Consider the following 14,406-nt stretch of genomic DNA (forward strand, 5'->3'; position numbering starts at 1 on the left):
CTGAGGTCTATTCCAAATCCCGCTGGAGTCAGAGGGGTCTTTCCACAGACTTTTCATCCTGAGCAGATGGGCTATGGAACAGCCCCGTGTGAGGGCATAGCCTTCATGGGTCAGAGCCTTTCTAACAGGGATTTGAAGGGAAAGAGGGTCTGAAAAAAGAGGGATCAGAGACTGGCTGCACTGGGGAGGCCTTACTGGATGTATCTCCTGAGCTCCTGGCCGCTGCAGCGGGACCAGTGGTAGCGGTGGAAGGCGGCCTGCACCAAGGGGGCCATGACACTGCCCATCGCCGTCTCGTCCCCACATCTGTTCCCTTGCCCATCGTGCTCCATGCCCAGCCTGAAACAAAGAACCCCCCCTCAGAGCTACTGCAAAAACAACTGTAAGGAAAAAGGTATGAAAGAGGTACCAAATCTGACCCACCAGCACAAGCGGTTGAGGAAAGGGCAGTGAAGGACACTCAAACCAGCTCCTGTCTCCACTGCCTGGACCTCCCAGGTCCCTTCCTGACCTTTCCCTCACCCCAGAGAAAACAAGTTCACCCTGCCTCCCCTTCCTTTCTTCCCCCACTTGTCTCTCCATTGCTTTAACCACTACTGCGTTCTGTGATCTGATGGTAAAAGTGGTACTTACACGTGCCCAGTCTCATGAGCAACAACAAAGGCTGATGAAAACCCGTCCTCATGGTTGAGGGTGCAGCTCCGGACCGGGTGGCACATGCCCGTCACAGGAGCATATCCTACAGAGAGACATCAGGGCTGAGTCTTGTGCTCAGCACATGGATTTTAAATGAGAACCCCCAGTAAACTTCCTTAGGAAAAGCTAACATTGCTCTAAGGCCAGGGCAGCCTGCCTGGCTCCTCATCCTGACCAGTGCCAGCTCTGACACACCCTGAACTTTGGGAGTTCCTGCCCATTATCATTAGCTTCCTGAGGCCAGAGGATGGATGCAGGTGTCAGAGTGGCTGGGATGTCTATAAATGGAAATCTGTGATGAAAGATGCAATAAAATAAAGGGGGGTGGAATGCCACATGCACTGAGGTTCCCAGTGATCCCTGCACACACAGGAGTTTGAAGAGAGCTAAGAAGTATATATTTAAAACTCTCAAGAGAGAAATTCAATCTGTGGTTGGATAAAAATGGCAAGGACTCATGACAAGGTCTCCTTGCTTTTGAAAAAGCTTGTGAAATGAACAAGACAGGGAGTTCACAATGCAATTCCCAATTTTTCCTCTTTTCTGGCAGATGCCAGCCAAGAAACACCGAGCCCAGAGCTCTGCTCCAGGTCAGCTGCATTACCTTGCATACCAGCGGGCCCAAAATCTTGCCTGGTTAAGAAGATGGCATGGTCGTGGTGCTCGGCGTGGCTGGGGTCTGACTTCTGCTGCTGATAGGCCCAGCGGCACACGTTCTCCAGGCTGCGCGAGGGGTTCCCCCTTTCGATCAGGCTGATGGACTGAGAGAGCCACACGTTAGACCCAGTGGCTCCTAGAGGCAGCCAGTTCAGCACAGTTTGGATTTTCTGCCCAGGAGGTGAGGGTGGAGAAGAGGCTCGCTCACCTTCGCGTACCCCAACATGATCATCCGGACCAGCACGACGTTGATGTGGACACCCAGGGACTCGTCGTGGTAAATTTCATTCACCTGAGATAAAAAAGAGGAAAAATTAAAAAGGGAAAAAAAAAACCCACTGATGACACCAAGGGAACTTCCAAGGCCACGGAGATGTTTTTTCAAGTGCTTGTAGCACTACAGTCCTCAGAAAAGGATTCAAGTCTCGGATCATTTCCGCTCAGTGGAAAGCGTAGATTCACTTCCTGTCATCACATACCCCCTTCACACGGAACTTTGGGAAGCACATGTCAAGCCTCCTCTCATGTTTCATGGATCAGAGTTCAAAGAAAAGGAGATTGGGGAAAATACTTCAAGTACAAATCCTGGAAATCACAGAATCCCAGACTGATTTGGGCTGGAAGGCACCTTCAAGCTCATCTCATTCCATACCTCTGCCATGGGCAGGAACACCTTTCACTAGACCAGGTTGCTCCAAGCCTTGTCCAACCTGGCCTGGAGCATTTCCAGTGCTTCTTGTTTTGAAGAGTATTTTTTTTTAGGAGTAGCTTATACTGCTGCCCTACTTTTTCAAGATCAATTAGAATTCTGTGGTCACTTCTGTACTAAAAAGAGGCGTTGTGGAGGGGAAGTTAGAAAAACAGAATTATGCAGATGGGCCAAAAGTTGTCCTTCTTGAGGCCCTTCCCTGTGTCTGGGAAGGTGAGAAATGTCCTGGCACCAGAGTGTGAAACATCTGCAGGTCCTCAATGAAGCTCCTCATTCCCCTAAAAACAAAATAAATATTATATTATGGGCAACTGGTGAGAAATAAACACCCCAGTTCAGAGGTTGGTGGGTTTGAGCAGGAGTTAGAGGGGTTGTTTTATTTTTCAGTCAGGCTAAACAGAACTTCCCCTCAGGGAAAAAGGTCACTGGGAGCTGTCCAGACTGTGGGCCCTGGCACAAGGATTTCAGCCCATGGTTTAAACCTGAAATCCCTGAGGCTGAGAGCAGTGTCAGCAGGGCAGTGGAACAGAGAATGAGCACAGAGCTCAGGCTGCCTGTCCTGTGAAGCAATCATCCCAAAGGTCACGTATTCCTCTCTTATTTTCTCCCCATTAGTGAAAGAGCATTGCTCCCACAAAGGGCTGGGCCAGGATAAATGTTCAGAACTTCCCTTGTGCCAATGGACAACAGGGGAGTTTTCTAGACACAGGAATGACTTCCCTGGAGATGAAAAGGACCCTATAGCTGACCTTAAGCTTCAAGTCTTCAAGATTTCCCCGTAAGCCCTATTTTATCCCGTTCTCTGGATGGCTCTGGGCAGCAGGGTGTCAGCTCACTCTGCCTTCGGCCCCACAGCCACTCCCAGCAGATGGAGCCACAGGCGTGTGAAAAACATGGAAGTGCTCTGGGACATGGATCAACCCTGCTGCTCACTGAAAAGGTTTTAAAACCAAAAGGACAATATTCTGCAATAATGTCTAATGGAGATTTAATGTTGGTGTTCCACGGTGTATGTGGGAAAAAGGAGATGATTCTCTGAGTGATGTGCTGGAAAACATCACATTGGCTGGGTTAAATTCATACAGGAATAATTTTTTTCTGCTCAGATTCTAAGTTCTCAAATTTAGAAGCTCTGTAAACCCAAGGCATCATTTTTAAATTATTCCAGGAATAAAAGAGTGTAAAACATATAAGATTCATTCCTACATCCACAAAATCATAACTAATGGGAATCATTATGGGAATAATTAGTCCCTCATCTTCATCCTTAAGAGATTGCTTTTATTTCCTGGAAAATCTTATGATTCCACCGTTTCTAAGACAGATCTACTGGTATTACTAGAAGATCTGCTGTCAGAGAGCCATTGAGGGTTTAGAACCCCTTTTCCTCTACACATTTATGCTTTAATCAGTTTTTCTCCAGAACTGTGTTGTGGGAGAAGCTCAGAATTACTAGGAATGGATCAAGTTTACTTTTTTCCCCTTACTATTTTTCAACTATTTCCTCATTATTGGAAATACCCCTGAATGTGCCCTAGGAAGGAAACTACTGCGAAAAAGATGAATTAAAGGAAAATCTTAAAACCAGAAAACCTTCTCCAGCAGCAGTCAGAATGATCCCGTTGCTATTTTTCCCAAACCTGGTGCTCCTACAAGAGCCCCCAACAGCCATTCCAGCTCCCAAACAATACTCACGATGTTCATCAGGGTGAGGAGGTAGTTTTGGACGTGCTCTTTGCCATGGAATCGGACAACAGAGTCGTCCACCCCCAGCAGCACCTCGATGTTGTGGTCATTGTCTCCCGCGTGGCGGCGGCGCCGCAGGGTCTCATTCAGCTGCTGCTCAATGTGGCCATGCAGGGAACTCAGTGCTCCGAGGCCAGCGAGGAGGGACTCTGCAAGGACAGTCTGCCATCAGTGGAGTTCTAGTTCCTATCCCATCCCTGGAAGCGCTCAAGGACAGGCTGGACGGGGCTTGGAGTAACCTGGTCTAGGGGAAGGTGTTCCTGCCCCTGGCAGGGGGTTGGAAATGGGTGGTCTTTAAGGTCTCTTCCAACCCAGCCCATTCTGTGGTTCCATTATATGACCAATGGAATTCCAGTTCCATTTCAGAAACATCCTCCCACAAAGCATCCTCACCTGCAGAGTTACCACTTCTCTGGATAAGATACATCAAGAACCCTGAAGAAATTATTCTTGTGGTATAGGGCTGGGAGAAATCACCAGAAAACCAATTAAAAAATTCATTCAACCACATGGGTCTGTAATTGACCATGGTTCTTACTCCACACATAAAATCCAAGGCGGTAAAACAAAACATGCCCAGGGATTTTTGACAGGTAAAACCTCACAGCTGTAGGATACTTGGCTCTTCCCAAATCTACACCAGTACTCCAACAATTCTGAGCAATGAACATCAGTGAGGAACATCTCGTGCTACGGTTCCTGTGTCCCTGTGACAATCAGGAGCACCCCTGTTACCCCATTCTTCCCAACAACATACAGGGATCTCCCTGCCCTACGAAGCCAACTAGAGCAAACAGCATGCAGGATGGAGAGGAGAGAACAGTCCTGCTTTCCACGCACGTGGTATCAGGGCACTTTCCCCTCCGACGGCAAACTTCCAACCCTTCTCCTCTGTGCTGGAATTCATGAATGCCAAGGCTGCAAGTCCACAAACCGGCCCTTCCTGTGTCTTCAGGCACTCTGAAGTATGCCAGCCCCAGGACAGCACAACAGTGGGAAAATTATACACCCACTCTAATTCCAAAAACCGCTCCAGCTGGCAAAGCTGCCAAGCACAGCATCCAAGGGAAACCCAGCTGGAACGCTGTCACATTGCGGTGCCCACGGCACCAACTTCCCATAGCTTGCTGGGGAGTCAGGCAATGGGTCCTCTCCCTAACTGCTGTGCCCAGCCCAAGAAACACTGTGTCACGTGAGGGGTTTATCTGTTCTCCTGTCTGATTTCCATAATGCAGCACTTCAGTGACTTCAGAGCAAACAGCCAGGCTCAATCCTTGGTTACAGGTACTTCCCACTGCTGTTTCAGAGGATGCAGTCTGCACCCAAGCACTTAACAGAACATATGGGATCTAAGTCCACTGAGCCCAACTGTTGCCCCAGCACTGCCAAGGCCACCACTAAACCATGTCCCCAAGTGCCACATCCACACAGCTTTTAAATCCCTCTAGGGATGGGAAATCCATCGCTGCCCTGGGCAGTCTGTGTCAGGGCCAGACAACTCTTTATGTAAGAAATTTTCCCTAATGTCCAACCTAAACCTTTCCTGGCACATCTTGAGGCCATTTCCTCTTGTCAGATCACTTGTTACTTGGGAGAAAGATAACACATGGGGCGATGGTGAAGAAACACACAGAACCAGTCTGGCCGTGTGGGGATTTGAGCTAGACAGACTAATCCATCCTAATCTCATTCTGGAATTAGCTGGTTTGTTACCTCTTCCTTTTTTTAATTTGCTAGTCCTGCATCACTTACATCCCGATCTTACCTGTAGGAACAGATCAGCCCATGCTCTTGTGCCATGAGAAATGGCTATTCTTGGTTACAGCAGGTGCTTGTCCTAGAGTGTGACTGTAAAATAATGGAACTACAGCTCTTTCTCTGCTATTAAATAAAGCTGTGATCTGCCCAAATCTAATTTCATCAACGTTGTTATCAACCAACCCTCTGTGTGCCTAAAGAGAACCCTCAGCTTCACTCACATGGGAGAGTCTTACCATCTTACTATATATCGTAAAATACATGGGCTGAATTCTGTGCTAGTGATAGAAGCATTCCTTAAATATGTATGTAGATACACCTTCCATCCATCCATCCATCCATCCATGTTCCTCCCATATGTTCACTTGCTCAATTGCCTAATTTAGCCTTTTTCTGGATATAGAGCAAGGAAGAGTATCTAGGGAAGATCCACACCTTCACTAATTCAAAATGAAACTAATGAGAAACCAGTGTGGAATAAATTGAGATCAATCTAAGTCCCTTTCCAAAGACTGCGTTAATGTACAAAATGTCCCCAGGGACAGACGTGTTCTGCAGCTACTAAAAAATTCCATTCTGCTATTCCCAAAGTAAGGAAACTAGGCCAGTCCATCCTGTCACCGCCTCCTGAGCCTTATTTTGAAGTGTGCCTTTTGAAAAACCAGCGAAGAAAAGAAGAATCATTTAGTTCAAATGCACATTCCAAACAGTTCCAACATAATTCCCAGTGATTTCCTCACAAATTGTGTACACGCAACATTTTTGTGGCGGTGCCGGTACTGTCTAATTGTGAGGGATCAGCAACAGAAACCACCCAGGTCACCAGGGCGAAGATATGATGACAGGATGTTCTCATTAGGTTCTGGGATGTGCTGGAACTCGTGTGCTTTGATTTCTTAGGTCCTTAAAAAACAAAACCCTGGCAAGTTACACATTCTCTCTTATCTTTTCTTGAAGAATTGCCTCAAATTGCCTTTTACTCCAGAAGTGCCAAATTACTTTCTCCCACTACCACAAGAGTTTTGTGGCATGAAAAGAATGTGTCCTGTCCTAACAGCCCTGTCCCAAACCCCCTTCCCATGTGGAGCACTGACACTGGGACCTGCAGTCTTGACTCCACAATTTGGATCCTTAATACTGTCACTGTCTCTGTAGGAGAGTTTGTTGTTTGCTTAACTGCCGCCAAAACTTCTGCTTGTTTGTTTTTGGGGGCTGAGGGAAGAGTTTGTTTCTGCAGCAACCCCAACTGAGCCAGCTGGCCATAAAAACACACAGCTTTACTTGATGTTTCCCTGTATGTTCAAGGCTATACCCATGAAGTGCTTCCAGAAGCCCCTGCAGTGTGTCTCTCTGGGATATTTCACAATAAATAAATATTATCTATGAACTTTTGATAACACAAAGCCAGCCAGCTCTGCTGCTGCAGAAACACAGTGCAGTTACACAAAAGAGAACATTGGATTTAACATTACTGTCAGGGCAGGTGGAAGAAATCACTTGAGCATTAACAAAAACCAAACCAGAAAAACTCAGAACAGCCCGCAAGACAGAGTCAGGTTACAAAAACCCCTTCTGACCATCGAGTCTGACTGTTCACCCGTCACCTGGATGTGGTCCACCACTTGAGGATGGAAGTGCTGCTGTACCTGTGAGTCTGGGGATGTGGCAGATAAGGTTTGGTGGTGGTGTCACCTCTCACAAAGGTGTCTTGGTGTCAGAGGAGGTGTTAGCGGAAGAGAAGGACACTGAAGAATTTACTAATGGAAATAAAAATGCCAGCAACCAGGTTCAGACACAGCTCCACTTTCACAACAGTTTCACCACACTAAGGAATGAAGAAAAGGGAGAGAAGAAGTTCTTGTGACTTCACACGCAGACCTCCTGAGATGATTAAGCTCAGGGAATTACCTCCGTTTATGTTCTCTTCCAGTGGGACCTTTGGAGTGACAGTGACTGGCAGAATGACAAACAAGCAGGGATTAAAGGAAGGTCTGAATCCCTAGGCTGCAGGATTAGTCACGAAATGCAAGAACTCCATGGGCCACAAACACAGACCCCGTCTTACTTTGTTCTTACACTTGAAAGAGCAAAGGAAACATTCTGGAGTGCCGACTGCTTCCAAGAAATATGTGCTTCTCTGGTACCTGAGCAGTTCCAGCTGCAGGGTGACTCTGGGAAGGATGGAAGATTTCCTGCACTATATTCCTTGCGCTGACATCACGAGAAGGCTCTTCCCTTCCACGCACCATCAGCAAAAACAGCTCCTAGCCCTCATTTACACCAGGGCTCGGTGCCAGCCGCACACTCAGGGAGCCACGTAGAAATGCATAATCCTCTATGTATTTCAATTATGTTTAGAGCCAACTCAGGATCAACTTTTCCAATAGAAAAGGCTGGAATTTCACCCTGTAATTTTCTTGTCATCACTTCCCTCCCTGGCATGAGGCTTTCTAGGACTGCAGGTTATCCTCACCTGGCAGCGAACACACACAGCACAAAGCCAGAACTGAAGGAAACTGTAATTAACTAGGCCTGAATTTAGGTCAACTATTAACTGTTCTTTTTCCATCCCATGACCAGAAACAAACAGCAAAGAGGAACGCCAGCCTATTCCAGAGCTCCCAGTGCTGGAGGACACGCCTGACACACTCCCTGGACAGTCTGCAACAGCTCTGCACTCACCTGATTCGTGGTGAAAGGGCTTTTGGATCTGTGGAACTTGAGTAGGGATGGAACTCTTGCTGTGAGGCTCTAGCATACAATCAACAGAAGAGGTATAAGGCTCAGGGTCAAACTGAGCTTTTTTGCAATAAAGATATTGCCCTCTAATAATCAAAAGCTGGGGCGGGGCGGGGGGGCACAGGACAAGCAGAGGAGAAGCCAGAGAGGCTGCTCCCTGCACAGCCCATGGATGTGCCAGCCCCTTGCCTGGCCACCACTAATACCAGATCACAGCTGCACGCTGGCCTAACACGGCCTCGGGACTTGCCCGGCCTTGCCCTGGCTCATCTGCTCTGCACCTTATTTTTAGCTGGGCTTTAGCCCTAACAGCCAACTTAGCCAATAGGTAGTTATCCTAGAACTATAAACCATGTCTCCTGGAATTCCTGCTTTCCTAGTAGCAAGACATCCCCCCATTCCCCATTTCTTTAATTATTTGGCTCTCTATATATAGCAAGGATAACATCATAATCTTATTTTGGAGGTACAGGTGATTTGGTGGTTAGTTTTGTTTGTGGATTTTTTTTTTAGAACAGGTTAAAAATATATATTTACTATGTGTCATTATTAAAAAAAAACTTAATTATGGGTAGAGCTGGAGTCTGGCTTTGACTCTGAATTTTGAAGTATGAAAATGTATTAAAAACAGTCTCCTGACGATTCCAGGTTTTTTACTGAGACATTATTACAAGGTGTCACTCTTCCTTCAGTTTAGCAACTTACACATGTAGCTCAGAGACTTAAATAGTAATAAACTGAATTTTTCTACTTTAATCCCAGGAGAACATTCTGTTGAGTAAAGGTCAGATTTTCTTTGGATGTGTGAGCATTTGGGTCTGGCATTTTAGGAGACCTGAGCTACACCTTCTGCTGGTGCTTACATACAAACAGGGGACATGGAGAGGCCTGTGGGTCACATATTGGACACAATAAACCAACCAAGGCTGTCCCTTTTTCACTTTACACCACACCAAGTTCTTTGATTCAGTATCAATGAGGCCCTTCACACACAGCTGCAATAAAAGGTGAAAAACAAAAAGGAAAAGAAGTCCCATTTTGCAAAATCATCATCTGTATCAATGTCCAAAAGTATGGAAAAAGCATCTATAGAGGCTCTGAAATTTGGTTTGCAGATGAGAAAAATAAGTCAGCAACAATGTGCAGACTGGCCCACTGCTGAGGTGCACACCTGGGGTACCTGGGGTGCTGGAACCAAATCCAGTTTGGGTATGGGAGGGCTTGATTTTACAACTCAGAGTGGCCAGGCTTTACTCCCAAAGTTTCCAGCTCTTAAGAGCATCAAATCCACGACTTTCCAGTCAGACACTTGCCCAGGAACACGAGAGAGCTCTGCATTAACAACCTTAAAAGCACTCATGCCTTCATGTATCATTACATCAACCCAAAAATCACTTTTACTTCACAAAGGAGTACTCTTAAAGCATCCTTGGATTCCTAACTGGAATAATGCACTGTAAAAGGACAGAGCAATCCAGAAAGGGGGGTACCCACTACATTCTGAAAGCACAGGCTGCATTCATAATTAATCTGCTAATTCAGAACTTACTGGAAGAAGAAATGCTGGATGGCCTGAGCTGTCTGCATTTTCAGGCAGTTTCCCTGAGATCCCAACAGGCTTCACAGGAATTCCAGGGTCTAAACTCTTTAAGCAGGTATTTTCAGCACCAGAACACTACTGTGAGCTTCCAGTGCTCGAGGAAGTTGCTTTGGCAGAGATGCAGTCCCCCCAGTGCTCATGAACTAAGTCATTATAGCAAGGCCTTAAAATTCTCTCACTCTTTTTACTCCTTGGCATCTGACCCAGCTTCTGCCAGCTGGCTGAAAGCACGGCAGGAGCCAAGCTTCCTATTTCACAGACCCATGGAATGGTTTGGGTTGGAAGGGAGCTTGAAGCCCATCTCCTTCCGCCTCCTGGCCACGGGCAGGAACATCTTTGACTAGACCAGCTTGCTCCAAGCCCCATCCAACCTGGCCTTGGACACTTCCAGGGATGGGGCAGCCACAGCTTCCAGAGAAAAGACAGTAAGTGAATTTTCAGTGGCAAATACTGGGGCAGATGGGAGCAGTTTCCACAGTGAGGGCACTAACTGCTCCCTGGGTTGCTCATTTCTTTGGGATAAAGGGAGAGCTGTGTTTACATGCAGCTGCTTGTTTTTAAAAGCTGTGTAAAGAATGTGTTCCTAAACATGTGGGACCTTTTACTGCCACAGGAACCGTGCAAGAGGACACAGCCCGGCTGGTGATCCTCTGCAGGCCCAGCCACAGCCTGTTGCATCAGCAAGCAGCCCACTGCCCACTGTCAACAGCAATTACCCTCTGATCACCACTTTATCTGCCCTAAGCCTCTGGAAGTCAGCAAAGCCTGCTACACTGTCCAGACACAACAGCGGGACACCGGACAGAGCCCGGCTCCCTTAGAAGGGGATTATTCTGAGCAGGGAGCTGCGCCTTGCTCGGACAGCACACAGACACACCATCCTCCCCAGCCCTTGGGAATGAGGGATGGAGCTTGACAGCAGCTGAGGAAGGACTTGTACAAACCACCAGTGCATAATTTAATACTTCACCTGAATATCCTAAACGCGTGCGCTGGTCCAGCCCCACAAATGATGTAAAACCCCCGCGTCGGAGGCTTGCCGCTCTGATCCATGCCAAGGGGAAGGCTCTCCCACCATGATCTCTGCAAGGGCAAATCTCAGGAAAGAATCTTTGCCCTCTTCCAGGACAGATTTGCTTTCTCCCGCCTGTGGAGAAGCCAAAGAGCTTGTCTGAAGGGCTTGTCTGGACAGCAGAACTGCTGTCCAGCTGGAGAGCAGAGCCACAAGCAGCTGAGGCAGCTAAGCTTTTCCATTCCAGCGCTGACCAGCAGTGAAAACACATTGTAAAAATCCAAGGGGAGAACGCCAGTGGGGACAAGGTGGGGCACAGCAACACCATTTTTGCTATTACAAAAATGCTGAAGGACACTGTGGTGGCAACAGTGGAAGAAGCAAAAAGGTACTTTAAATGTTTCTTTCTGTAAAGGAAAGAGACATGAACACACTTCTCACTGACTTGCTCCAAGATCTGAACATCTGAGAGACAGAGGAGACCACTACCCACTACCACAACAAATTAGGGACCAGTTAACACTGGGATTTGGTTCTGCCTGCTGCCTTGGCAGCTCTCCCCTGGCCCGTCTGTGTGATGGAGCTTTGGAATCTGGATAATCCATCTAAAGGTCACTGGCTGGAGTGAATCTGTGACCTGCTACAATAAAACAGCGTCACAGAATTGTTAAGGTTGGAAAGGACCTTTAAGAGTCTCAAGTCCAGCCACCTGACACCTGAAGTCTAAAAGGCCAAATGAGAAATGGAGGAGGGAAGAGATGAAGCTCTGTCCAAGTGCCAAAGCCAGAAGTTTTACATATAAAGAAATCAAATGAGATTTCTGAATTTAGTGGGCCTTGAGCCAGTTCTTTCCCCCTCTCACAGAAGACATGGAACAGGAAGAATAGCTGGGCCTGGTTCCATTCTAAACTGAATGAATGGGTATGGAAGGCAAAATTATTCTTCAGCACCCTCAGTGTGATTCCCTCGCACGGCCACCGGCACAGGAGGAAACCAAGGATGTGAACACCATGGGCAAGACTCAGCTATCCCATGGCTTCTGCTGAGACCAACGTTTAAAGGAGACGGGAGAATGGAATTCACAGCAATCACTCACATAAAAGGAATAACTGAGTGTGCAAAACTGGAAAAAAATGTGGGAAAGTATTTATGCAGCCCACATTACGGAGACAAAGGGAACTTCAAACGCCCTGCCAGTGATAGTGAGTCACAAAGTGTGCGGGCGTGTGACAACGGGTCACTTCCTCCCAGTGTCTTCCTGCCCCGTTACTCGTTAATGTAGCTGAAAGCATAATTGTCCTTAATTGCTCAGTTGGCACTAAGTGGATTCCGACCTTCTGAGAGGGACAAAGTCCAACAGCTGGGTTTGGGAGTCCAGCCTTCTGATGAGCCCGTGCACCTGCAGTGACACTGGCCACGTCCAAGGCAGGGCTCCTCCACCGCTGCAGCCGACTGCCAGGCAGCAGCTGTGTCTGCAAACATGAGGGGTCCCTTCCCACCCCAAACACCCCAGGATTCCACAATCCTATGATACACATACACTGCATTTGGTTACACACATTGGATTATGATATTTAGGTATTAAGGTACGTAAACCTGAAGTTTTGCAGAGTTTCATTTGCCCATCAACCCTATCTCCAGCTGAAATCCTTGATTTTTTTAATTAACTTGCAGACAAGAACAGACTGAATTAATGATTATGGAGTAATTTTTTTTTGAGGAATAAAAAAATACATGAAGTGGGCTATTATAAATATATTCCAGCTAGCTGTGCTGGGCCAACAAATTCTGATTCTTCGTTGAACAATAGTATTCAGTGGCACACAGGCAGATTATGTGAAATCACAGGAAGTCAATCAAAGCCTCTGCTGTCTCCCAGTCAAGCATTTTCTGGAAGGGAGGATTTTAAAACTGGAAGGGCTGACAGGGAGAGAACAGTCCTGAAGTAAAAGCCAGCTCTCAATTCTCCCAATTCCTTATGGAGCAGAACCTCATCTACCCACACCTGTGTCTATAATTACACGGAGTAAGTGCGATACACTTACAAAAACCACACAGCCTGACACTAGACATACTGACATCACACTATTTTTAGTGAAAAAACCCAGCAAACAAGCAGCTTCGGAGGGTTGATTTTCACTGTCACACTACAGAACTGGTTTGCAAACAAGAGGGTCCCACCTACACTTTCCTGTGGCCATTCTTTGGGGGGAAGAGTTTTCTGCAAGGCCCAAACACTGGCCCTCAGAAACCGACACAGATTTTTTTCATTATGGACCCACCCCCCTTTATACTTTCCTTTTTTCATATAGACTCTTACACAACGAAGCACTTTTTTTTCCTTTCCACCTCACCAAATTCCTACGAGCGTGCCAGCCTTGCCTGCACCTCGCACAGATGTGTTATGAATCTAACTCGCACTGTTTCCACACAGGATATTTTGATCATTCCCCTCTCCTTTTCCCCATCCCGATCCCGTCCAAAATAGCATAGAGTCATAATCATAAATTCTCCTGTTGTGACCTGAAAGACCATTTTTTCAAGGACTATTTCTCTTGAAAAAGCTGTGACTAAGGAGAAGGAGTTTTTCAGCAAGGTTCATCCCTGCAGTCCACTATGGGAGGTGAGGTCTGCTGGAAGCATCTTCCATAGGGAATTAGTATTTCTTTCTATCCAGAGCCCACCTTCTCCCTCCTGACACTCAAGAACACTCAGATAAAACATAAATTTCCAACTCCCATATACAAATTAATTAAAATGAATTGGAACGTTATTGCTGGAACCTCATCACAATCTGTGAGTATCCAAAATGCCATTTATTTGTGGAATGACACTTGACCAAGCATCTCATGCCCCTTCAGTAGCACTCTCTCAATGAAGCTACTCCTCAAATCCAAGGAATTTTCCTGTGAGAGGAGAGCTGCCAACTTTCCCTCTTTGGCGAGCAGGGTTCCATTCTTGCACCTCTCTCCATTTCCTGCACAGTGTTGCTTTAATGAGCCCTCCAGTCTGGTGGAAAGCTAACAGAGACAGCGAGAAAAAGCATAATAATAAAAAGGAGAAGAACCTGAGAGGGGAGAAGATTTAGGAAGAATTTTCCATTGAATATACAATGGGTCTGACTAGAAATACGACAAAAAGGAGACAGTTCTCCTCTGCAAAAGGAGGGAAAACAGCCCAAGTGTTCATTTTAGACATATAAAAGGACCTCTTAAGCTAAGTAATAAATTTAATGACTTAGAACTAAAAAGAAGAAATGCTTTGTCAAATATTGCGTTGCAGAAAACGCAGCAAGAAAGACAATCCTATGCACCAAAAGCAATCAAGAGTATGATTTTCAATCCTGTCATCCAAAAATGCAGAGCCTTCATCTTGGATTCAACCTCTAACTAACACAAAGGCGAGCTTAGCCCGGCTCTGGATCCCAGGCTGACAGTGTGGTTGCAGGGGCTGAAGTCCCAAAGGAGGATGGCAGTGGGAATGATGTGA

General features: G+C 46.6%; 1 protein-coding gene across 2 annotated transcripts in view; it reads right to left on the reverse strand.

Moving 5' to 3' along the window:
- ADAMTS3 (ADAM metallopeptidase with thrombospondin type 1 motif 3) overlaps positions 1-14,406 on the reverse strand; it is a 60,630-nt gene that overhangs the window by 11,050 nt on the left and 35,174 nt on the right. For both annotated transcript variants that reach the window (XM_053940140.1, XM_053940139.1), the window contains exons 5-9: positions 3,758-3,957; positions 1,562-1,645; positions 1,301-1,457; positions 634-739; positions 196-339 (exon numbers count right to left, since the gene is read on the reverse strand). In XM_053940140.1, the coding sequence (XP_053796115.1) occupies positions 196-339; positions 634-739; positions 1,301-1,457; positions 1,562-1,645; positions 3,758-3,957 (691 nt within the window). The remainder of the gene's footprint in view (positions 1-195; positions 340-633; positions 740-1,300; positions 1,458-1,561; positions 1,646-3,757; positions 3,958-14,406) is intronic.

This window comes from Vidua chalybeata, chromosome 4 (assembly GCF_026979565.1).
Source record: "Vidua chalybeata isolate OUT-0048 chromosome 4, bVidCha1 merged haplotype, whole genome shotgun sequence".
Lineage (NCBI taxonomy): Eukaryota > Metazoa > Chordata > Aves > Passeriformes > Viduidae > Vidua > Vidua chalybeata.